This window comes from Anastrepha obliqua, chromosome 3, assembly GCF_027943255.1.
Source record: "Anastrepha obliqua isolate idAnaObli1 chromosome 3, idAnaObli1_1.0, whole genome shotgun sequence".
In the NCBI taxonomy this organism is placed as follows: domain Eukaryota; kingdom Metazoa; phylum Arthropoda; class Insecta; order Diptera; family Tephritidae; genus Anastrepha; species Anastrepha obliqua.
This window is the reverse complement of record NC_072894.1, coordinates 87,727,066-87,753,561: the sequence shown is the minus strand read 5'-3', so window position 1 is coordinate 87,753,561 and position 26,496 is coordinate 87,727,066. Positions and strand designations below refer to the sequence as shown.

Genomic DNA, 26,496 nt, shown 5'->3' with positions numbered 1-26,496 from the left:
ATGGTGAAATGTGTATTGTGCACAAAAACGATGATAAGCAAAATGGGTCCTTTTTTCCTTTTCTTTCTTTTTGTCTTATGTGTTTCAACTTAAGTTTCAGATCTTGGTATGGTAGATGCCTATACTGCGGAAGGCGATGTGCTTGTTTCCCTATACTGATATATTCAATTCAACCAGCAGTGGTCTGAACCTTGTTCCATTTCCCACTTCTCTGCTTGCCATATTTATAATTAATTAACTTGACGAAAAATTTGCATGACAAAGTAACAAAAACGTTATCGGGGAAGATTCGCTCTTTTCCGGCGCTGCCAATACATATCCGGTTATGCCAGTCGCTTCATCTAATCGGCACTTCTAACGCTTGGCGAGGAGAAGCAGCCTGCTATTACGCCTGAAAACATGCCTTCAAGCAAGGTATATTCATTAAAGGTGGTGGCACTAGACCAACAACAATGTTTTGTACGCTTGATTGTCACGGAAAAGTATAAAACAAAGAATGAATTCGCGGTCTTTCATTCTGTGCTGACAACCACATGGACACGGCGAAAGGAAAAACGCAAATCAATTGTTTTACCGATACGACCTTCAAGTATTGCTAAATGTTGACGGAGAATATATATATTTGTAATAAGAAATTTATCTGGGATGCAATAACACCACAGATATTTGGGTTACAAATACATTTTTTCCAACAGATGACTAATTTAATTATGCAACTTGTGCTAATTTAAATCGCATCGTCTAGACCTTCCTTAAGAAATTTCGAAAAATTGCTTGCACATTATTTGTGTCAGTCAGAATATTTTGGTGACCGGTTATTTTTGTCTTTGTTGATAAATACAAAGATGTCTATCTCAAGACCAGGTGTGAGAAAATATTTTAAAGTAAAGCTTATTTTATCTGAATTTATATGTAGATGAGGTATATCACTTTCCGGACAATCTGCCTATTGAAGTGAGCTACAAAAATACGCAAACTTATTCAAAATGTAGTACATATGATCCTAAAGTGATGGCTGTAGGCTTTGTTTGGCATCAAATTATTGTACATCACAACGGGAAACGACAGGGACGCGATGGCATTCAAGAAATATTGGATGCAATTTTTGATGTTGTGGAAGGGGAAGAACTGTTTCCTGTTGCATACCGGGTAGGTATTATTGAAATTGTCTGTAAAATTGCTCTGAGGAGAGCGAAATATAAGTTTCAGCAAAGATTCCTAGATCTTAGGTAGGTAGGAGAAATGTTTGAAGTGCCACTCCTCAAGTAGTACTGAAGCGACATTTTGATACCATTATGAGACCTCCAACAGGCAGATATTTACGGCCAGCCAATGCTGTTGATATAATGGAGAAGATTGATGGGATTTAGGTTGGCGCACTGCACCAGGCTGTCGAAGAAAGGAGCACCCAGTGACCTTAGTCGTCTAGCTGCCAAATCCGTGCATTAACAGAGAAAGTTCTCAAAAGTCTCGTCTGAAAAGTCCCCACAGCTTATGCAATGGGGGTTAAATGATAATCCTAGCTTTTCCCCGTGTGACCTGTTCAGTGACCGGTAAACACAGCTACGAGTTTGGAAATTGAATGGCGAGGAGTCCAAAGGACTTTCTCAGTTATTCGTATATCGTGCTGGGTACAAAGGGTTTTCGAAATAGCTCCATTCCTTACTGCACTCTCCTAAGAATTAATTTGTACAGTTTCCCTTTAACAACTGTCAGGGGGATGCCGATAACCGGGTAGCAAGTCTCTGAGGCCAATTCAGCCCCCTTTCTGGCAAGCTTATCAGCAATTTCATTTCTCTCTATGTTCCTATGTCCTGGAACCCAGATCAGAGAAATGTGACCTGCATAGCCAAGAGATTTGATCTTACAGGGGTTTACTAATTTCGTTCTACGCCATGGCGTCATCAGAGCCTTGATCGCGGCTTGACTATCGGAGAAAAGTTAATATCTCCTACGCCCCCGCGTTCCCTAAGCATTTTGCACGCTTGCAGCTTCGTAAAGACTTCTGCTTGAAAAACACTAGCAGTATTCGGCAGTTTAAAGGAGAAAGATAAATTGGCTGATTTAGAGAAAACCCCTGCTCCGACTCCCGCTCCCATCTTGGAACCGTCGGTGAAGACAAAAGTGCAAGCTTCAGTGCAGATTTTCCCCTTCGATCAATCCTGTCTATTTGGAAAGATTGCCGCAGCACGACCCTTAAACTCAAAAGTACGAGTATTCGAGATCTCATTGCGTTCATGAAGAGAGCGAGCAATAGGAGCATTGCAGGCGTAATTTGTTCTGCACCTATTCAAATGGAACGGATATTTATTTCGTAAAGACCTGGAAAGTTAACCATTTCTAGAAGAGAAGAACAGTCAATATCGCCCCTGATAATATTAAACAAAAACGTCAGCCACAAAATCGATCTTCTACTTTCTAGCTGTTTGAGATTAATTAGAAGTAGGCGAGATTTATATGACGGAACAGGATCAGGGACATTCGGGGAAGAGAGGGCATACTTAAGAAACACTTTTTGAACTCGATGAATTCTGTCGGTAGGGAATTCGTGGTAAGGACACTATTTGCCCTTGTCCCGGGAGGTTGGAGTAGTTTTCCAAGCCCTGCTAACCACTAATAGTGCGCAGCCCCTGCAGAACACAAAATGGAGCAAAACTCATCCCGTAGAGAACAACTGCGTTCTTTTAGTTACATATTTACACAATACATCGGTTTATTTTAATAAAAATTACAATTTTTCTAAGTTTATTTTGTAAATGATTTCGAAATGTACTGTTTGGCAACATTGTGTGGTGAGAGAGCAATCAGCTGACACGGTTCTACGGGAATTTTCCAAAATCGTGCTATAAAATGTACTATACGGAAGGAAAGTAATTTTTCATTTACATGGGGCTCTCATAACAGCTTACAGGGGACTGCGTTTACGTCGGTGAGTGGTCGCAGTATAAGCGGCACAATCTACCACTCTCCCCGCGAAACTGCCAAAAAGGATTACCTCACAAGGTTGGTTAGCTCATGAGCTGCTAGTTATTATGTCTACGAATCTTCGCGCATCTTAAATCATTGTGAATATGTTTTGTATGCCCGCAGATTAGCTTCCAGTTATCACCCGATTTCATAATAAAATCTATAATATTTTCTCCGGTTATGCTACAGGTTTCGAGAGCATAGCGTGAGCATTGGAACAAGACGTGATCAGCGTCTTCTTCCTTTTCCGGGCAGTTTGGGCAACTGTCGTGGCCGCATCTATGGAGATATTTATTTTCTTCCACATAAGGTAGCATTACATTTTGAAGTATCTGAACGTACTTGACCGCATCCATATTACCTTCAATACGATGAATTCACCTGACTTTGTTTGTTTTATTGAGCCTTCCCCGTGCTTTATTATTGGTGCACGTTTTGGTCACCGCACGCTCTTTCTACCATCTGGACCAACCTTATTTTCGTTTCATCGCTGCATAAAATATAATATAACACCACTGATTTTGACTTCACGATATGTGCTCTCGAGCAAACTCAATCCGTGCCAGCCGACGTTGAAGTCCTGTTTCTGTCAGCACTCTTCCTGGCATTTTATTTTGACAATCTAACGATTCTCCGCGCTTTGTTTTTTCTGGGAACGTTTTTTTCTGCTTTATACACAAAAATATTAAAAAAAAATTATCAGTACTTTTAAAAACGCAAAAAATCACTACCAACCCTATAAGAGAAATTGATAAAAGAACGCATATCAATGAATGTGATCGTAGCATATAAAAAATTGCGTTTTAGCCATATTTTCGTCTGCGGCGCTTTCTTGTTTTTTTAAATATACTACTGTGGGCAAAAAGTAAGGTGAATTTGGTTGTAAAATGAAAAATCTTTATTTATTCTTGTAAATCAATTTCATCCCCTTCAAAATAATCCCCTCTCGATGAAATACACTTATGCCAACGATTTTTCCAATCCCCGAAACATGCCAAATAGTCCATTTCCGGTATAGCCATCAGCACCTTCTTCGATTCAGCTTTTATCTCCTCAATCGACTCGAAACGTGTTCCCCGGAGTGGTCTCTTGAGTTTTGGGAATAGCCAGAAGTCACACGGAGCCAAATCAGGCGAATACGGTGGTTGCGGAACGATATGCGTGGAATTTTTGGCGAAATGGTTACGAAGAACGAGTGCAGTGTGAGACGGTGCATTATCGTGATGCAAAAACCAAGAGTTGTTGGCCCATAATTCTGGTCTTTTTAGACGAATTGCTTCACGTAAACGACGAATAACGCTCAAATAATATTCCTTATTAACAGTTTGGCCAGGTGGAAGGAATTCATAGTGCACCACACCACGAAAATCGAAAAAAACTGTCATCATGACCTTTATTTTTGAACGACTTTGACGTGCTCTCTTCGGTCTGGCCTCGCCTTTAGCACGATATTCGCTTGATTGGTCGGTTTTTTCAGGATCGTTAGCATAAATCCAAGTCTCATCTCCCGTAATGATGCATTTGAGCTTGTCCTGATAGTCTGAAAGCATTGTTTCACACACATCAACGCGACGACTTTTTTCCAAGAAATTGAGAGTTTTCGGTATCAAACGAGATTTGACTTTCCGTAGGCCCAAATGGTTGGTGTTGTTGTTGTTGTTGTAGCAGTATCTTCGCCCTGTCAGTGTAGTGTAGTTACCGGTCGTCTTCGTCTAGCTCATCTAACGGTAGGCCCAGGAAACTAGCTGTTTCGACGGGTTGGGTCCAGAGGGAGAGAGGTGTTAGATGAGTGGGTTTTATGGGGCATGTGAAAAGGTGGTTAGTGTCGCGCGGGTTGCCTTCACATGCCGGACATATGTTTAGTATGTCGGGCTCGATTCTGGATAGGTAGGAGTTTAACCTGCTACAGTATCCAGAACGTAATTGTGCCAAGGTTACGCGGGACTCTCGGGGAAGCTGGAGCTCTTCGTCTGCAATAGGTGGTGGTTGGACTCCGATAACGGCATTCGGGGGTCGGGAGCTTAAGAAGGTGATAAGGGTCTCCCGATGAATGTCGTTTATGGCCTGTCTGTACACTGTCTGATTCTGGAGTGGTCTGTCTGTTTTGTCCTGGATCTCGTCCACGTAGTTGAGGAGGTGTCTCCTGATGTGCCTGGGAGGTGGCTCAGGCACAAGCAGGTGTCTGCATGGGTGAGGCCTACGGTAACACCCTAGCAGAAACTGCTTGCCGAGCATTTTGTTGTGCTCCTTTACAGAGAGCATGTGAGCCTCGTCATGCAGGTGGTGCTGTGCACTATTCGGAAACCATGCTGGTGTGGGGCTGGAGTCAGGTGTTCTGTGAGGAGTGGGAGTAGAAGGGCTTCAAGCGTCTTCACTACTGGGGAAAAGAGAGTTATCGGACGATAAGACTCCTCTTGGTTGGCGGGTTTCCCAGGCTTCAGTAGTGGGACCACTCTCCCTAATTTTCACTTATCAGAAATGATGAGAGTGGACATGGGCAGGTTGAAGACCTTGGTGAGGAATTCTACTTCCAATGGACCCAGCTTTTTCAACTTCAGCATGTTTAATCCGTCAGGGCCAATGGCTTTAGATGGTTTCATGTGTTTGATGGCCCCCTGAACCTCGTCACTGGTGAAAGTAAGCGGTGCACTGGTGTATGGCAGTTTGTGCAACCGTCTGGTGGCACAACGTTTGGATCTGTCGACCGGAGGATGCAGTATAAATTGCCGGCTAAAATAGCTCGCGCATCTCTTCGGATCCGACGAAGTGCGACCGTTGAAGGCGATATCCACCTTGTCGTTGTGCTTCGTCGGGTTCGACAGGGACCTTACGGTGGACCAGAGCTTGCTCACACCAGAAGTGAAGTTACAGGACTTCAGATGCTCTACCCATTTGGTCCGCTTGTGTTGGGTGACCAGTTGCCGGATCTCCGAATTGAGGTCCTTTATACGAGGATCCCCGGGATCGGCCTGGCGTAGGCGATCACACTCGTTCGCCAGAACGGCTGCTTCAGCTGGGAAATTTGGATGTAATTCCCGGATCCGTCCAGCAGGTATGAAGCGAGCCGCGGCGGCTGTGATCGCCTTGCGGAATGCGCGTTCGCCTGCGCGCACATCGGTGGGAGTGGGTAGGGCTGCGAAGAAGTCCTCAGTAAATTCCGCGAATCTGGTCCAATCAGATTTGTTAAAGTTGATGTATGACCGGTGATCCGCGGAAACAAAGTCGGCAGGTTTCTCGATCGAGATGATAATGGGCAATTGGTCTGATGCAAGCGATAGCATAGGTCGCCAGGTTATGCTATTTATCAGACCAGCGCTAGCAATTGTTATGTCAGGCGAACTGCTGCAGTTCCCACTACCCTGGTGGGGGCGTCGTCGTTTACAGTGCTGAACGTCGAATTGTCTATTTGTTCTGCCAATAGCTGTCCCCTGCCAAAGATCGTGATGCGCGTTAAAATCCCCTACTACCAATCGGTTTTCTCCCCTGATGAGTGCACCAATATCAGGGAGATATCCTGCCGTGCATTAGGTGACAGGGGGTATGTAAATATTATGTATTTCGAGCTCAGCATCGCCTGACCGGACAGCTATACCTTGACGTTCTAAGGTGCTGTCCCTGCCGTCGATGCCTTCATCGATAAGACGATACTGCACTGAATGGTGGACTATGAACGCTAGGTCACCACCGTTGTCTCGCTTGCGGTCCTTTCTGTGCACATTATAGCCGTCCCTGGTGATCAGGGGCGAGCTGTTCTGGACCGCTGCTATCTTGATTCCAAACCGGCTCATGAAGTCGACTATCTCGTCAATCTTTCTCGTAAGTCCGTTGCACTTTAGTTGCAAAAGCTTGAAGCTTCGCGGGAGTGTTGTCGTAACTCGGGGGGTGAGGGATGCGTGATGTTGTCTGCGTTGAACCTGCTGTGCGTTCCGCAAAAAAGGTTGTGGCCTGATGTTAGCTGGTGACCGCGCCACTGGGGCGGTTGCGGGTGCAGAGCTCTGCAGCAGGGGGCAAGGTAGTCGCGTGTCCACTCACGGGTGGTGTGCAGGCCGGAGCACCTCCGAAAATGGAACCAGCCACTGCAAGAATTGCATTGGACAGTTGTCAAGTTCCGAGGAACTACGGTCTGACATACGGAGCAGACTGTGCGGGGGACCAAGAGCCGCTGGTTTGTCCCCGCACTGGGGTAAGAGCAGGAGGGTTGTGGGTTAGAGAGGGAGTTGTGTTGTTCGTGGGGGCTCCTTACCGTTGAGGTGTTGTTGGTGGCGGCAGTGTGATGTGCCGGCACTGAGGGCAGTGTAGAGGGGGGCCGCTTGTGAGCGGGAGCAACACGTGGCCACATACCTTGTGGACCACTCCCTGTGTGTCTTAAGGCCTGAGCAGGTCTTAAGATGGCACCACCCGGTGCACTGATTACACCTAACCGAGGTGGAGTTCGGGTGGAGCCGTTTGTGGCAAATGCAGCAGTAGAATACTTCTGGTCCGGGGTTGGGTTCGACGCCAGCCCGGAAGAGAAGTATTTGGAGCAAACTAGCTGAACTGAGTTGCTCCTGTGACGAAAGATTGGGGGTAAGATACGGTACACTAGACAGGACTAGCATACTCGGCGGGAAAAACCCGAGTCATTCCGGTAACGTAGAACCGGCTGCCATGGGAATGCCGAAATGGTCTTTCAAATGGTTTTCACAGATCCTTCTGATATTCCGATCATATCAGTAAGGTCTTTAACAGTCAACCGACGATTTTTGAGCACTAACTCCTTCTCTTTATTGACGTGTTGGTCATCTGTTGACGTTGATGGTCGTCCGGAGCGCTCCAAGTCATCAACACGTTCTCGACCCTCTTTGAAGTCTTTGTACCACTTATAAACATTTTTCTGTGACATGGTCGAATCACCAAATGCCTTCTGTACCATGCTAAACGTTTCCGCAGCCGAAATTTCATTCCGCAAACAAAATTTGATGGTACTTCTCTGCTCAATCAAATCAGACATTGTAAAAATCGAAAAATGCACTCTTGGTCGTTTGGTAAACACAAGCGTAAATATATGTATTACTGATAATGACATTCACATGAAAGTTGGTCCAGATGTTATTAACAGTGCTGCCAACTCATGAAAAAAATAACTAGAGCGAAATTTTAATCCCGCGAAGTTTGACAAATAAATTCACCTTACTTTTTGCCCACAGTAGTACATACATATATACATGTTACGATAAAACAATGTTTTTAAAAAAGGCGGGGCTTCTTTTTTTAAACATACAATTAGAAATATTATAAATCATAAAACCCATGTTTGGTTAACAGTTGCGTTATTAAAAATTTTCCAAAAAAGTTATGTTAAAATGCTTACAACTCGTGGACGCAACAAGAAATATAATATTTTTTTTTTTTAATTGGCGCGTACACTTCTATTAGGTGCTTGGGCGAGCTCCTCCTCCTATTTGTGGTGTGCGTGTTGATGTTGTTCCACAAATGGGGGGACCTACAGTTTCAAGCCGACTCCGAACGGCAGATATTTCTATGAGGAGCTTTTTCATGGCAGAAATACACTCGGAGGTTTGCCATTGCCTACCGAGGGGCGACCGCTATTAGAAAAATGTTTTTTATTAATTTTGCTTTCACCGAGATTCGAACCAACGATCTCTCTGTGAATTCCGAATGGTAATCACGCACCAACCCATTCGGCTACGGCGGCCGCCCTAAATATAATTACTCATAATCATGTCACTATTTGGATTCTCATATTATATTAATATTTATTAAAGCATTATTCCATATTACTGTTTATTAACGAGTAATAATGCCCTGATTCACGCTGGACATTGCACTGAAAAGGTCAGTGGGCACGCCGACAATAGAGACAACCCACCATCTATAGCTTAAATACGATTTAAGCCATTGCAAAAAAAATGAGTAAAGCCTCACTAAAAACTTGAAAGTTCGAATCTGTAGAACACTACGTGAAAAAACCATGTTGGTTAGATAGTGGCGAACTTTACTGCATGCAGGTTGCTTGTTTTGGTAATGGTTACAACGTTTTTCGATTTAAATTTTTTCTTTTTTTACTCAAAGCCATACAAATCAAACAAAATTTTGAAAAATTGCTGCTTTTTAATGCAAAAATTTACACAAATTGCTTGTTATTTTTAAAGCCTTCTGAAAAGGAAGTATTACGCTGCCTAATGTCCTTTTCGGAATTAATATGGCTTTTTGTTTCTAATCCAAAATTATTACTAATATTTCTATTTCTTATTATTTTATCTGTTACAGCGCGGCTCCAAAGAAGATCGCTTCCTTGTGCGGCAGTGTAAAGCCGCGATTAACAAACTCTTTGAACATAATCTTCGCATTCAGCTTTCAGATGCATCGTTCGTGCAGCTGCAAGTGCAATTCAATGTTGGTGATTTTAAATTTGGCCAAATTTCACCTCATGCGAAGCTAACAGAGGTAATCAATCGCCTTTACACGTGCATGGAACATTTTAATGGCGTAAGTGGAATACTAAATTTGTGCCGTTTCAATGCTCAGCCCGAATTTTTTGACTTGATTATAAATCTGGGCAATCGTGCAGTACTAGAGATCATTTGTAATTTAATTCATCGCAATGAGAAAATTAGATTAGTGAATGGACTAAATTTGAGAGATAATTGTATTACCACCCTTGCGCCACTAACGGTGTTTGCCAGCGTTGATTTTGAAGTTTTGGATTTAAGAGGCAATGAGGTAAGCATTCTTTTTTTATATTTACACATTAAATTTAAATATTTGTATATACATAAATTTCATATATTACAGATCATTTCGACATCCCGCTTGTGTCGTGATTTAAATGACGTAAAGGCAAAAGAGTTATTGTTAGCTGGTAACCCGGTAACGAATGCCAGCAACTATCCCGAGTGTCTTCGACCGATACTAAAAAATTTTAAATTAATTGTAAGTTCATAAATTTACTTTTAGTGTAATCCTCTCTTTTAACATATGTTCGAAGGATGGAATACCTTCTCAGAATTTATCGAAAGACTATACACCAATGGATTGCGAAGTAGATGTAAATAGCGATGGATGCCGTGTTGACCTTAGGAATAAAGAAGATATGCTTCAGTTCCAACACAGTAGCGAGTGGCATGCTATAATGGTAAAAGATTTTTGACTTTTGAACATACGATAATAAAAATTTCGTTTTAAACAGATACCTGATTTAGGACAAAAATTTACAAAAGAAGAAATTTTCGACTTTTTCTTTGTTACTATATCGCCAACGCTAACAGATATATACCCTTGCTATTATAAGGTAAATAACTGGTCATACCACTTTTTTTTCTGTACATTTTAATACTTTTAATAACATAGTTTGCCGCCGGTGAGCATCAATTTTTAGTGCGTCAGTGCTTCGACCAACTGAAATATTTAGTTGATATTTGTAAAATGGAGATAAAAGTTCCACGGCTATTCAATGGTTTTGATAACCATTCGGCTCTTTCACACGTAAATATTGATAAAGTTTTGAAATACTATATGATTATGAATATAAGGCCCTATAAACGCGGACAAATAGATCCTACGGATTGCATTGATAAAGCCCTATCTCGTCGATATAATGGTATAAATAGGTTGTTGAATTTGGACAACTTTCAGAACATTGAAGGTAAAAGAAGAAAACTTTGTATAAGCGGAAAACATTCACAATAATTTTGTAGGCTTGGAAAATATCATCATTAATTTAAGCTCACAAAAAATACTTAGCCGAGTCCTAATGCAGGCATCACGGAAATGTCTTACCAGCTGTGTGGAAATCCGTTTAACGCACAATAAAATTACTAATGCCAATGTATCGAAAGTGTTGGGCTTAATGAGTAATTTAAAAGCAATAGATTTAGGCAATAATTGGATACTGGATTTGGATGATGTAAAAGAACTATCTGCTCTCGGCTTGAAGACATTGCGTCTAGATGGTAATCCTTTGTGCACAAAATACTCATTCGTTGGGGAGTATGTAAAAGCTGTTCGAAGGCATTTTCCAGAGCTGACAAAATTGGTAAGTTTTGAAAATATGTTATATAACAAATAAGTATAAAAAACATGCAGGATAATTTCCATTATATGAACTAGAAAATGAGACAACCTAAAATTTTTCTGCTGCTATATAACACATGGGATGAAAAGTCGCAGGCCTAATACATAGATGGCACTAATTTTATTGCATTCACCTCTTTTTCAGTTAGTACTAACCTTAATTTTGTGATATTTTATGTTAAAATTTCATGATATTCCATTGATTCGTTCGTGAGTTATTGTGATAAGAGTGACGCTACTTTTGTTATTTTCAAAACAAGGGATCAAAAAGAATTTCGTGCTTTAATTTTACAGTGCTTCTTGATGGGGAAAATGCCGTTCAAGGGAAGTAATGAAAAGTGTTTTGAAGACTCCGATCCATTAGAAATATTAATAAAAAGATGGTTTACGGGCTTCAAACGTGATCGTAGAGACATCATCGCACAACGCAGTGGACGTCCAAATAAGACGGTAACACAAGAAAACAAAAAAAAAATCCACAAAATCGTTTCGAATGATCGAAAAGTGAAGTGAAATAAATGAATAGGTTATCGCTGAAACTGCCTATTCTGAGGTAAAAGATAAATCGTTCTACAAAAGTGATATTGAAATGTTAGAGCGGCGCTGAAATGGTTGCGTTTTTCTTGATGGAAATTCCTTTCGTGAATAAAGTTAATTTTGAACAAAAAAATGTGTTTTCTTTGTGAGGCACGGGACTTTTCAGCCCATGTGTTACTGTATTACTCAGAGTTCTTTTCACAATTTAAATATTGTATAGTGTAATTATTTTCTTAGTACAATAGATTAGATTATGGCACATTACTTCGAATCCCTTTTTTTTTTTTGTAGCAGTACACTTTACTAACGCTTTTTATGTGATCCTGTAAACGAAAATAAAGGGTGATTTTTTAAGAGCTATAAGAAAGTTTTTCAAAAAAATACACGTAAAATTCAGAAAATGCATGAAATTTTTATTTAAATCGATAGTACAGTCCATATAATTTAATGTTTGAAGATTATTCCATGCAAATGTTGACCGCGACTGCGCTTCAAATGGTCCATCCGCTTAGTCCAATTTTGGCATACTCTTTCCAATGATTCGGCTGGTATCTCACATATAAATGCTTTAATGTTGTCTTCCAATGCGTTAATTGAAGCAGGCTTGTCTGAATAGACATGAGCTTTAACATAGCCCGACAAAAAATAATCTAAAGGCGTTATATCGCACGATCCGGGTGGCCAATTGACAGGTCCCGAACGTGAAATAAAATGTTCACCGAACTCGCCTCTTAACAAGTCCATTGTTACGCGTGCTGTATGGTACCGTCTTGCTGAAACCACATGTCATGCAAGTCAAGTTCTTGGTTTTTGGGCAAAAAAAAAGTTGGATATCATTTCACGGTAGCGCTCAGCATTCACAGTTACGTTACGATTCGCAACATCTTTGAAGAAGTACGGTCCAATGATACCTCCAGCCCATAAACCGCACCAAACTGTGGCCTTTTCTAGATACATTGGGAGCTCTTGCAATTCTTCAGACTGATCTTCACTCAAAAATCGACAATTCTGTTTATTTACGTACCCATAGATCCAAAAATGAGCTTCGTCGCTGAACACAATTTTTCGATAAAAAAAGGGTATCTTAAACTTTCTTAACAGAACACGCACTTTTATAATAAAATTCAATGATTTGCAACCGTTGTAACCGTTTGTAAGACGATTCGTGGTTAAATTATAGACCAAACTGAAGAGGTTTGACAGTGAAACAAAACACGAAACGTGCGTCAGCTGTTTAAAAAGATAATAGCTAAAAAATCACCCTTTAGTTATTGGAACGCATAATGTAAGGAATCAACAACGAAAACCAAAATGCCTCATATTTTGCGTTGTCTCAAAATTGTTTCACAACTCGGAAAAAACATAAACAAACACCAGGAACTTAACAGTATACTATGTATGTTGTTTTTTGTATGTTTTTGGTTACTGCTGCATTTAAATGGGTCAGGGTCAACAAGAGGCTTTTTTTAAATGCCGAAATATCGTGCGAGTAAAAATATTATACAAAAATATATTATATATATATATACATATATATATAGGGTTTTCCAAACAGAGGTGTTATTTTGATATTCAAAGAAAAATTCTATTTTTTAGTATAAATGATATAAAGAGGAAGGTATGCCGTTAATAGTGGAAAATAACATCAGGCAAATGACCACCACGACCACACTTACAGGGCAATATCCTTTTCCTGATATTTTCCATAACCGAATTACCAAGTGGCTGCCCTATGTCATCGATAGCCTCACGAATTCCATCTTTGAGGTCTTGAATCGACCCTGGGCTGTGGGCGTTGATCTACTTTTTCACGTGGCCCCAAAGGAAAAAGTTACAAGGAGTTAAATCACAAGATCTCCGTGTGTGGCACGTAGCGCCGTCTTGCTGAAAATAAACGTTGTCCAGATCAATACCTTCCAATTGCGGCCATAAAAAATCGTTAATCATCTCTTGATAGCGCAATCCATTCCCCAATAACACCTGTTATTGTATAACCCTTTATAATTGGCGCTTACACCGAATGCAAAAACAATGGCATCAAAACAAATGGCTGAAATGTTTTCTATAGTGTAAGGAAAATGTACAACACTTTACTCGTATAGTGTGCCGAAAACGAAAATCGGTTGAAACACTCCAGTAACAGGCCAAAAAAGCTCATACCAAGAATGGAAAGGTCAACAGTGAAACAAATTGAGGAAAAACAGCAGTGCAGCCTTAGAATTTTAGGCACAGGTTTCGAAGACCGCCAGGGTGTGAATCAGGTCACAAAACAGTCCAAAGAGTTGTCTTTGGTTTTTTTTAATAGCGGTAGCCCTTCTGCAGGCAACGGCAGACCACCGAGTGTATTTCTGGCATGAAAAAGCTCCTTATAAAAAATCTGCCGTTCGCAGTCGGCTTAAAACTGTAGATCCCTCCATTTCTGGAACATCAACAAGACGAACGCCACAAATAGGGGGAGGAGTTCGGCCAAGCGCCCAAGAAGACTATAATATATATATATATATATTTCAAAAATAAAGTTACAAAAAGGAGTCTTGCAAACAAAATCAACTTGATACGATGCATCAAACAGGAATAGGGAAATATTCCTCAAGAATATGACCTAAAAACACTAATTTTACCAATGCCCCGGAGGTTACAATCAATAATACATAGATGCTGCAGGTGACGCCAAATATTAACATATTGCTGACCGGAAACTTTTCTGAAAATTTACCTCATGTGCCCGGCTGTTGTTTTAAAAACGGATGTGGAACTAAAACAATATAAATAAACTGTAATAAATTGTATTATTTTATTTTTCGTATGATAAAAAGTAAAACAATCACCTACTTGTAATTGTACACCACGCTCTAGTCGGATTTTTTTTCTGGCAGGAACTATTTTTTTCTCTTTAACTCAAGGAATGCGGACCAAATAATTACACTACAAGAATTCCAATAGTATCTCGTTAAGACAATAAAGATGCAGAAAAACGCTTATCACGAGTCCTGACTGGTCAGCAATGTGTTAACATAAAAAAAGTCATGTGCATTTATTTGATATTTTACTTTGTAGAAATGTGGAACGAATTTTGAGACAGTGCCGAATATAACATCTTTTTGTTAATTGTTTTTTTTTTTCTAAAGCACTATCAATCAATATATATTTTATTCATAAACGGCGGAAAAATAAAATAAGTTTGCTTTGTTATACAAATAAATAAACAAATATGTGCTACTTAAAACATGTTTCTTTGTCAAATACTTTCAAATGAAAACATTTATGAGGTAAATTGAATATACGTATCAGATCGGGGCGGCAACCATACCAAAAACAAGTTGCAAACGTCCACCCCAGTAGCGGTTGTAAGTCGTTTTCACGTTGTTGGGTCAGTTGCCCAGAGTTCCCCTGAGATATCCGTTTTGAGTCATCAATTTCAAGTACTTTAAAGTTCAGAAACAATTATCTTATAAAACTTCAAACGTTTTCCACGTTTATATGTATGTAATTTACTTCGATACGCTAAAATCCAAATAAATCGCTCACAACAATTCGTCTGAGTTCGATCACTAGGTTGTGTGTTGAAAGTCAAAAATTAATGGCAACTCAACTTGCTTTACTTTATTTCCAACACTTAAATTCTTTACTTTACATGTACATGTTTACATTACTTTATTACTTCTCGTTTACTCGCTTACACACTCAACTTACGACTGAATGCCCTTCGCGCATGCACCTGTTTATATATGTGCATACATGTGCTTAATAACTATCATAATTTCTAGAGCTGGCTAGCTTACTGGGACTGCAGTCTTTAGTCGGTGAAAAACCCGAGTGATTCTGGTAACGTAGAACCGACTGCCATGGGAATTCATGTTTCTGTTTCGGCAACTGATTTGCTTGCTATTATTGCCAGTCGATTCACGAGGTTTTCCGTTCACAGTAATATGTATCATACATATATAACTTTTATTTAATATGTGCTCATTTAATATTTTATGTTTTAGGCAAAATTAAAAACTTGGGAAACTCGGAGATAACGGCCCCGTTTTCAGAAAACGAGATTAAAAAACTATTGTTCCAGCTTTATGGTGATGACTTTGTATGCTAAGACCTAGAGATCTTTGTCAGCACTGTCACATATACTAAAAAACGCTTCTTCTTGCTTGCCTTTGTGGCCCCTTAAGGGGTTAGGTGGGTTTGAAAATTTCAAAAAATCGATTTTTTTTTTTTTGTCTTATTAAATAGTATAATATGTTTAAAATATTCTCCTAAAATTTCAAATTGATCCGAGTAAAATTCTACGAGATAGACCCTTCAGAAGTTCCGCCCATCAGGCCATGTCAGTGCAGCGTTTCGCAGGTATACGCGTTTATCTCAAAACTCGATTTTTTAAGTCAGTGGACACGATTTCTCGAAAAGTTATGAAGCGATTTTGTTCAAATTTTGCACACATCTTTGGAATAACATTATCAAGTTATTGAACGAAGGATTTTTTTTTATTTTTATTACAACTAATTTTTTCGAGCCAACATATGACGAAAATTTGACCAAAAAATGTGTTTTTTTGTTCAAAGTCTGTCAAAAATTCAAATTAAATTTTATTTTTTTTTCCTTCGTCCAGTAACGAGATTTATCCATGTACTAACGAAATATTTTTGGTTTTTTGATTTTAAATGAACCAATAATGAGTTATGCTGTCCACGGCAAGAGCATTTTTTTGTGAGACGTTAAGGGAGATGAGGTACCAACGGCTGAGTTTTCGGAATTTTTAAATAAAAATTTCACAAAATACTGTCTAAATATGTATCTTTGATATGCTGAATTGTTTAAATAAAATATATGATTGTATATATTAAAAAAAAAATTGTAAAAATACCCTTTTTTTGAACCTTTGTAACCCACCTAACCCCTTAAGTTTGTATGCACAATTTTTAAGGGATATGTTGATTTGTAAAGTTGTATTCTGCCTTCTAGTTCTGCGGTAGTTTCGCAATCCTTTTGTACCACCAATAATCAGGCGTATACAAGGTGGAGTCCAAAATAAACAAGACTGGCGTCATAAAAATGATTTTGATGAGGCCATCTTATTAATGAGTCAGTGCGTTGGAAGTTACGTGCCTGGCTGCCTTCCATTGAAAGCTTGGTGACATTCGATTCAGTGGAAGCGAAGTTATTGCGTCTACAGTGTCAGTATGTTCGTGTCATCGGTACAAAAATGAGTTTCGAACAAAGAGCTAATATCAAATTTGTTTTAAAATCGGTAAAACGTTTACCAATACATTTGAATTGATGAAAAAAATATAGCGATGATTGTCTATCTCGTGCCAGAGTTCATGAGTGGTTTAAACGTTTCACAGATGGCTGTGAGGACATAAATGTCAATGAACATACGGCTGCCCAAAATCAGTAATCACCGAAGACTCTATCGAAATTGTTCATGTTGAAATTCATGGAATCGGTGTTGAACATCAGAATGATGATTTGGGCTTACGAAAGTTAACTAAGGACCAAAAATTGCTCAGAATTCAACATTCGGAAGACCTTATTAAAGAGGCGAGAAAAGACGAGAACTTCCTTTACAACATTGTAACTGGTGATGAAACGTGGTGTTTTCAACAAAACCTGAAGCTAAGCGTCAAAGTGCTGAATGGAAAGCCCCAGACGAGCCACCACCCAAAAAATCTTTGGAGAAGTCAAAAATCAAGTCGCTGCTCATTAGTTTTCACAAGGAATTCGTGCCAACGTGCATTTTGAAGCGTATTTGCCATATATGGTTCCCTGTGACTTCTACCTATTTGGAAAATTGCATTTGGCCATAAAAGGAAAACGTTTGGTGTCCGTAGAGGCCATCGAAATTATCAGAACAAAGCTCCTGTCGTTTCTATTTTAGCTCAGTCTTGTTTATTTTAGACTTCACCTTGTATTTACAGCCATGGGCACATAAATAACACAGTAGGTCTTTGTATATGTATATGTATATATATATATATAATTAGCGCTTACACGCTTGTATCCAAATCTAAGGTAAATCCGTGCAGCAGCATAAAATCCAAAATTATTACATCATCCATGATTTCAGCCAGTAAAAATGTGTGAACTACTGATACAGCTCCAATAACGACATCGCAAACTACCCTTCCGGAAGTCGCAGCTCTCTCTCCTGTAACTGTCTGAAGCTTGTAGCCAATCAGTTCCACATTACCGTTTACCAAATATGACTGGATGATCGAGTTCGTGGCACCTATGTCTAGAGTAAGCATCTTGGATCGATCAATTTTGGTCGATAAATCCTCAGCTTTCCGCTGGACCATATATTCTTCCACATCGACGCGCTCTGTCTCCATAGCCTTGTTTAGCCGTGCTTGCAACTCCGCCTTGTTTAAAGTAGTTTACGAGCTCTTTCTCAAGATGCTGAAGCTTAAGCTCGGTTTTATCCAAATAAAATCTCTCAATAACTCCTCTGAGTTAGATCACTGGATAAAAATCACCAACTTTTAGCAGCAATAATATACATACTTATATATAATTGGCACGTACACAAAATGAGTGTTTGGCCGAGAAAATGTTGAGAAAATGTTTTTCTTAATTTGGTGTTTCACCGAGATTCGAACCTACGTTCACTCTGAATTCCGAATGAATGTCTGTACGTTGTCCGCGCATCACTACGAAACGACAACACCAAATGACGTAAAAATATAATATTTATACATTCATATTTTCACCCAATGAAGGTTATAGGCATATTTTTATGATGAAACAGACTTCCCACAGCCAACAGGCCGCGGCACCACTCTCATTCGTCACTAATAATCGAATATTTGTTAAATTTAATCTAAAAACTCTTAGTTTTTCCTATTTCCCACAATTTATAGCACACTCTAGACTTCATAATCCGCATAAGCTGTTCAACTATGACCCAAATGCAAAGTTCAAAAACGGTTTGAGATAGAAAATTAATAAAAATAATTTTGCTTGATATTTTTCTGATTGGTTGCTTTGATTTTATTCAACGAGGCATAGCAACGGATGCCGGGTGTTGTAATATTATGGTTTTTAATAAAAAAATATTTTCTATTAAATTATTGTTTGTAATTTTTTTATATACATATCCTAAATCAAAACAACTCCTACGCGAACGGGGCCGTGGGTTAAAGCTAGTAATGTTATAAATCGAGTGAAAAAAGAGGGTAGATTAGAGCAGAAGCGTGTAGGTGAGCCTAAAACTAAAATTACTGGACGTGCAGAACGCTTGATGATCCAAAAATTGTATCGAAACCCGAGAATTCTCTTAAGAATATTTGCAAAGGAGCAGTGCGCCAACCCATATTGCACCACAAATATTCATCGCGATCAGCACGCAAGAAAAACGCCTGTCTTTTGCTTTGAACCACATTTTCGAACCAGAAGATTATTGGGACAACATGATATATTCCGACGAGACATAATAATGTTTGGGGTGGATTTCAATTAAAGGAGTAGGAGACTTGGCACAATGGATGCCAAACAATAGAGATCTAAAGCTTAAGGAGCATAATGTGCAGCTGTGACTTCTCTACAATTGCGGTAAAGTTATAAATACACCAGCGTAGAGTCCCGACATAAACGTGATTGAAAATGTGTAGGCCTTTTTGAAGAAAAGACATCCAATGAAGAAACGACATCCAAAGAATGCACTAACATTAAAAACTGCAACAATGAAGGAATAGCGGAATATACAGAATGTATACGACATAAATAAATTGGTCTACATATTCCATGAAAAAGTGTCTGCAAAATTGTATTGAAGCTAACGGTTATCAATACCAAATATTAAGTTGACAGTGTCGAAATATTTGTTTTTGTTGCTTTAGTTGTTATTTTTCCAAAGAATTTTATTAATTCCCTAAAATGCTGGGAATAAATATTAATCAGCACAAAAAAGAAGCAGTACAAAAAGAAGAACTAAATAAAAGTGTACAATCGTAATTACGACTAAATTGCAATAAAATAGAAATACAGGCATTTTGTGATAAACGAAAAGAAAATCCCAGCATATTAATATATTATAATTATTATTATTATTGACATGTTCAGGTATTACAATACATATAGGTATATGTACTAAGAACTTAGTCTATCTACAAAAGATTTCCACATATTCCGATTGCTGGCTAGGAATTTTAATTCATTGAATGACTTTTTGGATTCCTGGTTAACGCATCTACGCCAAGTCATTTTGGGACGCCCTCTGTTTCTAGTGCCTTGCGGGTTCCATTGTAAGGCTGAGTAGACTATTTCCTCGGGTTGTTTTCGGAGGGTGTGCCCGATCCATTTGAACTTTCTGTGCATTATTTCCTTTTCAATAGGTTTTTGGCTCGTCAGTTGCCACAGGCGAGGGTTAGATATAGTACGTGGCCACCAGGTACCGATAATGCGTCGCAAGCATCTGTTTACGAATGCCTGTAGTTTTCTCGTTGAGTCTTGTTTCATGTGCCACGTTTCGCTACCATACAGTAACACAGATTTCACGCAAGCATTAAATATACCGATTTTAGTGTCTCTTTTAAGCGCTTTGTTAGACCACACTCGTGACATCCCCGCAAACGTGTTCGTCGCTATGGATATCCTACGCTGAATGTCAGCCGTTGTACCACCATCGGGGGTTAGGATGCTGCCCAGATACTCAAATTTGTTTACATCGTCAACTTTTCCTCCGTCTATTTTAAACTCTGTGTTGTTGATTACGTTAACTCTCATAGACTTGGTCTTCTTTATATTAACTTGTAAGCCAAGTTTTAAGCAGTCGTTTGTTGTGTTGGAGAGTCTTGTTTGTAATTCGTTATAAGAGTTACTAATTAGAACGACGTCGTCCGCATATGATAGGTCGCCAAGCTTTTGAGTCATCTTCCAGTTTATACCACATCGATTATAAGTTTCGAAAACTATGTCCAGTGCTGTTATGAAGAGTAAGGGAGAGAGTGCGCAGCCTTGCTTCACGCCTGATACAGTAGGAAGGACTCGCTTAGTTGTTTTTCGTGCAACACTCGGCAGCATGAACCGTCATACATGCATTTTATGATGTTAATTATTTTATCTGGCACACCTCTCGCAGATAGAGCAGACCAGATTATATCCCGCTTTAGGGAGTCGAACGCCTTTGCAAAATCGATAAATGCCAGGTAGAGTGGTGAGTTGTACTCCGCAGATTGTTCTATCAAGATTCTAAGGGTATGTATATTGTCGATACACGAGCGTCCAGGTCTAAAACCGGCTTGATTTGGTCTGATAAGTTTATCCAGCGGGGCTGATATTCGTTCTAGGATAATTTGAGTAAAAATTTTTGTGATTGCTGGTAGAATAGATATTCCTCGCCAGTTCTCGCATTTTTTCCGATCGCCTTTCTTGGGTAGCTTAATAATGATAGATTCTTTCCAATCACTAGGCATCACTTCTTCTCTCCAGATTTGCTGGAATAGTGGCAGCAACAGGGATGCCATAGCCTCAGTATCGACTTTGAAGAGTTCAGCAGGGATACCGTCCTTTCCAGTAGCTTTGCCGTCTTTCATCATTTTGATTGCTGTTGTTATCTCTCCTAAATCTGGCGGTTGCACGCTTATATTTCTGTTAGGGTGACGCCGTGTTCTTATTTCGAAACTTTCTGAACTATCACCGTACACAGAGTTGAGAGTTTTTTGGAAATACGTTTTCCAAATGGCGAGCTGTTTTTCTTTACATGTTTCTATTGTGCCGTTTTCGTCATATAGTGGCGACTCGTATGTTCCCTTGCAGCCACTCAGTTTACGAATTGCTTTGTAGACGTCTCTTATATTACCTCTGTCAGCTGCATTTTGCGCGTTCCTTCCTAGTTCATCATAGAAATCTTGTTTATCTTTTACGACTTGCTTTTTAATCAATTTAGTTAGCCTTCTATATTCAGAGTCAAGCTCTGTCTTTTTTCTTCTGCTGCAACATCCTGTTAGATTCACCTTGACTTTTCTGCGTTCTTCTATAAGGTTCCAGGTTGTGTGACTTAGCCATTCTGCACGCTGTTGTGGGACTGCCTTGATCGTATCGTCACAGATCTTCTGTAACTCGTTTTTAAGTTTAGCCCATATATGGCTTGTATTGCGTATTGGGTTTGCAGTATCTATGCGAATATTATTTATTTTGTCAACAACCCTTGTTCTAATGGATTCGGTCTTTAGTTTGGTAGGGTCGTATCTCTTAGCTTGTTGAGAGCGCTTTCTGGTGTTCGGGAAGAGTTTGATACAAAGCTCTGCGATAATTAGGTGATGGTCGCTTCCTATATCTGCGCTGCGTTTATTACGTACGTCGCGAACAATATTAAAATACTTTCTTGACACGCAAATGTGGTCGATTTGAGTTTCTACATTCTTCGTTGGTGAAACCCACGTAACTTTGTGATTTAATTTGTGTGGGAATACGGAGCCTCCAACTCGGAGATCGTGGTTGCTGCAGAGCTCTAGTAATAATTCTCCATTTTCAGACCGCGTGCCTATCGCATGCTTTCCTAGAACTCTCTCAAAATTCTCGTTATTTGGGCCTAATTGAGCGTTAAAATCGCCCATTAGCACGATTATGTCATTGGTTGGTATCGTAAACAATGTATGATCTAGTTGGCTGTAAAAGTTTTCCTTGACTGATAATTCGCTGTCTTCTGTGGGAGCATAGCATTGCACGATAGTGATTTTATGATACTTTGTGTTAAGTCGGGCAGTTATAATTCTTTCTGAGATGGCTTTCCATGTCATGAGCGAGGTAACGATCCTTCTTCTGAAATATATGCCTACTCCTCTATAGTGTGGATCTTTTTCGTTAGGCATACCTGAGTATATTAGCAGTCCTCCTTTGTTGTTGCGCTTTTCTCCACATCCATTCCATCGGACTTCACTGAGTCCCATTGCGTCAATTCCTAATCGGTCGCATTCTGCACCAAGTTGGGCAAATTTGCCAGCCTGGTACAAAGTGCGAACGTTCCATTGTCCAAATCTAGTCCTTGAGCGATAGCGTATAGTCGTCAACATATTTCCGTTGTTGTTTATCCGATTTTTGTTTGCATTTCTTGTAGATACACGAATAGTTAGGTTTTCGACGGAACATAAGTTATTAGCATATGCCCGCTTAGTTCGGTGGTAGGGCTGCTACCTTCGCTTTTCGTTGATTAGACACGTGGCTTCCGAACTCGCTAGGTCTATGACGAAGCTGATGGTATTTCCTCCAACAGTAGGTGTTGGGTGTGGTTATACCGCCATTCGCTCGGTCGCCAGGGCCTCAACTCTGTGATAACAGGAAACACCGCGTGAAGGCGGAGGTTGGCATTAATCCAGAGAGGCTATTTGAGACGCATCATGGACCTTGAATCCTAGAACATTATAATACGTGCGTTAAAGCGGTGCGAGTTCGTACATGAAGCTTAAAAATTTCGAGACGCGTCCTTTAATTGCCGTTTGCAGTGTCTTGTATTCAATTTGTGGACTAGGAACGATGGGGCCGCAATGTCGAGCACCGTCGACTCTACACTCAATGCTATGCAGTGGTGTATGGCTAAGGGTATTGGCATTTGATTCTCGCTTCTTCCTTAATATGTAAAAAAGGTGAAAAGGTGTTCACAATATTCATTACTAGAATTGATTCCTGAGGGTTTGGAGGTCGCCCTAGAAGTGAGGTATTGCCTCCACTGTCGTCTTATTATAGCAAAAGGTCATCAAACTTGCATTCGCTGTTTTCGAAATCAGCACAACGTCGTCAGCGTAATATAAGTCGTTGAGGTCTTTCATACTCAGTGAATGCCAAACGATACCTCTGCTAAGGTTGCTGTCTAATGCCGCTCTCAAAATATCGTCAATAATTACAAGAAACAATAAAGGAGGGAGAATGGAGCCTTGTCTGACCCCTGTCGTTATCTTTATTGGATCAGAAAGAATACCAATAAGCTACACTCTACACTGAAATGCTTCGTATTGCATTTGTCATGTCATAAGTCATACAAGAGCCGTAAGGTGCCATTTGTTGCTGCTTTTTCAGCTTCATCAGCGATGTTATTAATCCATTTTCTTTTGGCACGTCGGCAGAGTATCTTAACCGACGTATTCAGCATTGAATAATGTTTTTGCTCTTTTTCACATCGTGTGCACGCACTGTTTATGCCTGCTTTTGCATCACGTCTCTCTTCAATTTTTTTGCCAGGTTTCAACCGATATCCAATCCTTAGCCACTTTACATGCTTTGCCTAGGATTTTTTCACTCGTTTTGATGTAAGCTTCTTTACTGTTTCTTCAATAGAATTTACCCACCCATGCCCATTACTCCTACCCGCTGCTTGTTCGGGGCTGCTTATTTGAAAATAAATACTTATTCGCAGCTACCCTTCTTATCACTATCGGTAACCTGTGACCCGTCCGGTAGCTCGCAGCTCATCTTTCGCGGATTTGTGACCTATTAATTCTATAAAAATTGATTCTAAAATCCCCGTTATTCCTTAAGTTGTACGGATGCACTTCTCCCACATATACTAGTTGCCTTGATAAATATTTGGATAACAGGTTATTCAATTTAAATAAGAATAATATGTTATTGGGGTCAATATAAAATACAACGTATAACCTTATTTTGTAATTTTTCAGCCTATTACAAAAAATAGCTTACATAAAAGAAAACTCAGTTGCTCTAGGAACTTTACGAGTATAAACTTGTATAATTACATATTATCACCTTTAATACAAATATATACTACTTTATTATTAGATTAAAATGTGGTATTTTTTTGCAGGATAATACTGACATCAAAAAGGAAGGATATTTGAGTTGTCAAAAAAATTTCTTGTGCGACGTAAGAGGTTACGATTTCGTTAATGAATTTATACCTCGTTACTTTAAGGCATTCGACTCAAATGAACGTCAAGTTTTAAAAGGTAAGATTCATTAGAAGTTCTTAGTTATTATTGAATTTTTAGAAACATTTTAAAACACTTAACACGTCTTTTCCAGAACTATATCACCAGAATGCAATTTTTACTCTTTCTTTTAATTTCCGCATTGCCCAAATGACCCCGCAGAATGTTAAACGCATAACCAAGTATCGTGAAAGTAGTAGAAATATACTAAAAATTGCGGATCTTTCACGAGCCCACACCAGCATACATCTGGGCTCTGACCAAGTTATGCAAATTTTCTTGCAACTACCCAGCATGCGGCACGATTTGTTGACTTTCTCTACAGATACAATGATTTGCAATGTATGTATTACTTATTACAATAATCATTACAGGACCACATATGTAAGCATAATTATACTTATAGGAACAAATCATAGTGTTAACAGTCAGTGGTGTATTTTACGATCAAGCACCAAGCATGGTGGATAATGAGATATTGATGGCATTTTCACGCACTTTTGTGTTAGTACCAGTCGAAAAACATCTAGTATGTCGAAATGTACATGATTGTATTAGAATACGCTTATACACATCTTATCTTTTTAACAGGGAATTCTTAACAGAGCTATAAAATATGAAATTGTTAATGAACAATTAAGTATATATAACCCAACTGCTCAGCAGACTAAAAGGGCGTTCAAATATTTTAAAACAGAACATCAAGATAATGACGCTGAAGTAACAGTAGCAGATAAAAAAGCTCTCATTATAATGCTTCAAGAAGTAACAAACCTAAAATCAGTATGGTCTACGCGGTAAGGGAAACCTAATCTTGTATACATAAAATTGGAATGCACTAACTTTCTACTTTTTAACGATTAACAGTTTCTTAGAAGATGCCAAATGGGATTTTAAAAAATCACTCCTACTTTTTTTGAGTTTTTGTGAAAGAAAGCAGATACCAGACACGGCTTTTAATTAGTGTGAAGATATCTTCATCGCTTTAATTTAGATCATGAAAATTGTTTATTATAAACTCTTAAGCAATAAAAATGTATGCTAAATTGTACATAGTTTTTTTTTACTTAATTGACATTAAAACCCCAACACTCCAGGTAAGTTATATTAGACTATGTTGAAATGACGCGATAAGACAGTAAGGAAAAAAAATTTTTTCACCGAGATTCGAACATCCGTTGTCTCTGAACTCCAAACTTGTAGTCATTCGGTTCATAACTTCAGAGAAGTCCATTTAGTCACGTCTATACGTCCGTCTGACCGTCCATGCGCACGATAATTCGAACAAAAATGAATATATTTCAGTGAAACTTGGCACACATATTGCTAATAAAAGTACGAGTAGTTGAAAATGGGTGAAATGGGTCAATAACCAAGTCCACCTGCCATATAACGGTAATGTAAAAAAATATTAAATTGCTCAAATTTGGTTCAAATAATGAACCCAAAAAAAAAAAGAAATGAATAACACGCAAATAAAAGTTTGAAAGTGTATTTCTATAACGATTTAATAAAAGTCGCCCTAACTTGAAATGCTCCTTCCCTCATTTACATCCGACAAAAATTTCGAGATCGAATAAAACCACGCCCACTTTTCATATGTTCCTTTATTTATTTAAGTCTATGAACCAATATTTTTACAGTCTGTTTAATACCTAGGTTAGGTTAAGTTAGCCAGTTTTCTTGACACTGGGTGGCCGTGAAGCCCATTGTGATACATACATATACATATGTACAAATATTCAGAATGCAGCAGTATACTTAACCATCATTGGAGAAAGAAATGGCGCACTGTTGCTTGGTAATTTGTGTAGCCGTCTGGTGGCACCACGCTTGGATCTGTCGGCCGAAGGATGCAACATGAATTGCCGGTTAAAGTAGCGCATGCATCTGCGCAGCCGTTGAAAGTGATAGCCACTTTGTCATTGTGCTTCGTTAGGTTAGACAGGGACCTTACGGTGGACCACAGCTTACTCACGCCAGTGGTGAAGTTGTTTATGTTGTGTTGGGTGACCAGTTGCCGAATCTCCAAATTGAGATC

General features: G+C 39.3%; 1 protein-coding gene across 1 annotated transcript; it reads left to right on the top strand.

The window, feature by feature from the left end:
* Positions 1 to 786: 786 nt before the first annotated feature.
* On the top strand, positions 787 to 25,506 carry LOC129241345 (nuclear RNA export factor 2). The gene is made up of 13 exons (XM_054877605.1): positions 787 to 864; positions 917 to 1,149; positions 9,238 to 9,690; positions 9,763 to 9,900; positions 9,956 to 10,102; positions 10,157 to 10,258; positions 10,318 to 10,612; positions 10,665 to 11,002; positions 24,332 to 24,473; positions 24,550 to 24,797; positions 24,862 to 24,984; positions 25,047 to 25,252; positions 25,323 to 25,506. Exons 1-13 carry the CDS (start codon positions 846 to 848, stop codon positions 25,417 to 25,419), a joined length of 2,541 nt encoding a protein of 846 aa, XP_054733580.1. The 5' UTR covers positions 787 to 845; the 3' UTR covers positions 25,420 to 25,506.
* The last annotated feature ends 990 nt before the right edge of the window (positions 25,507 to 26,496 follow it).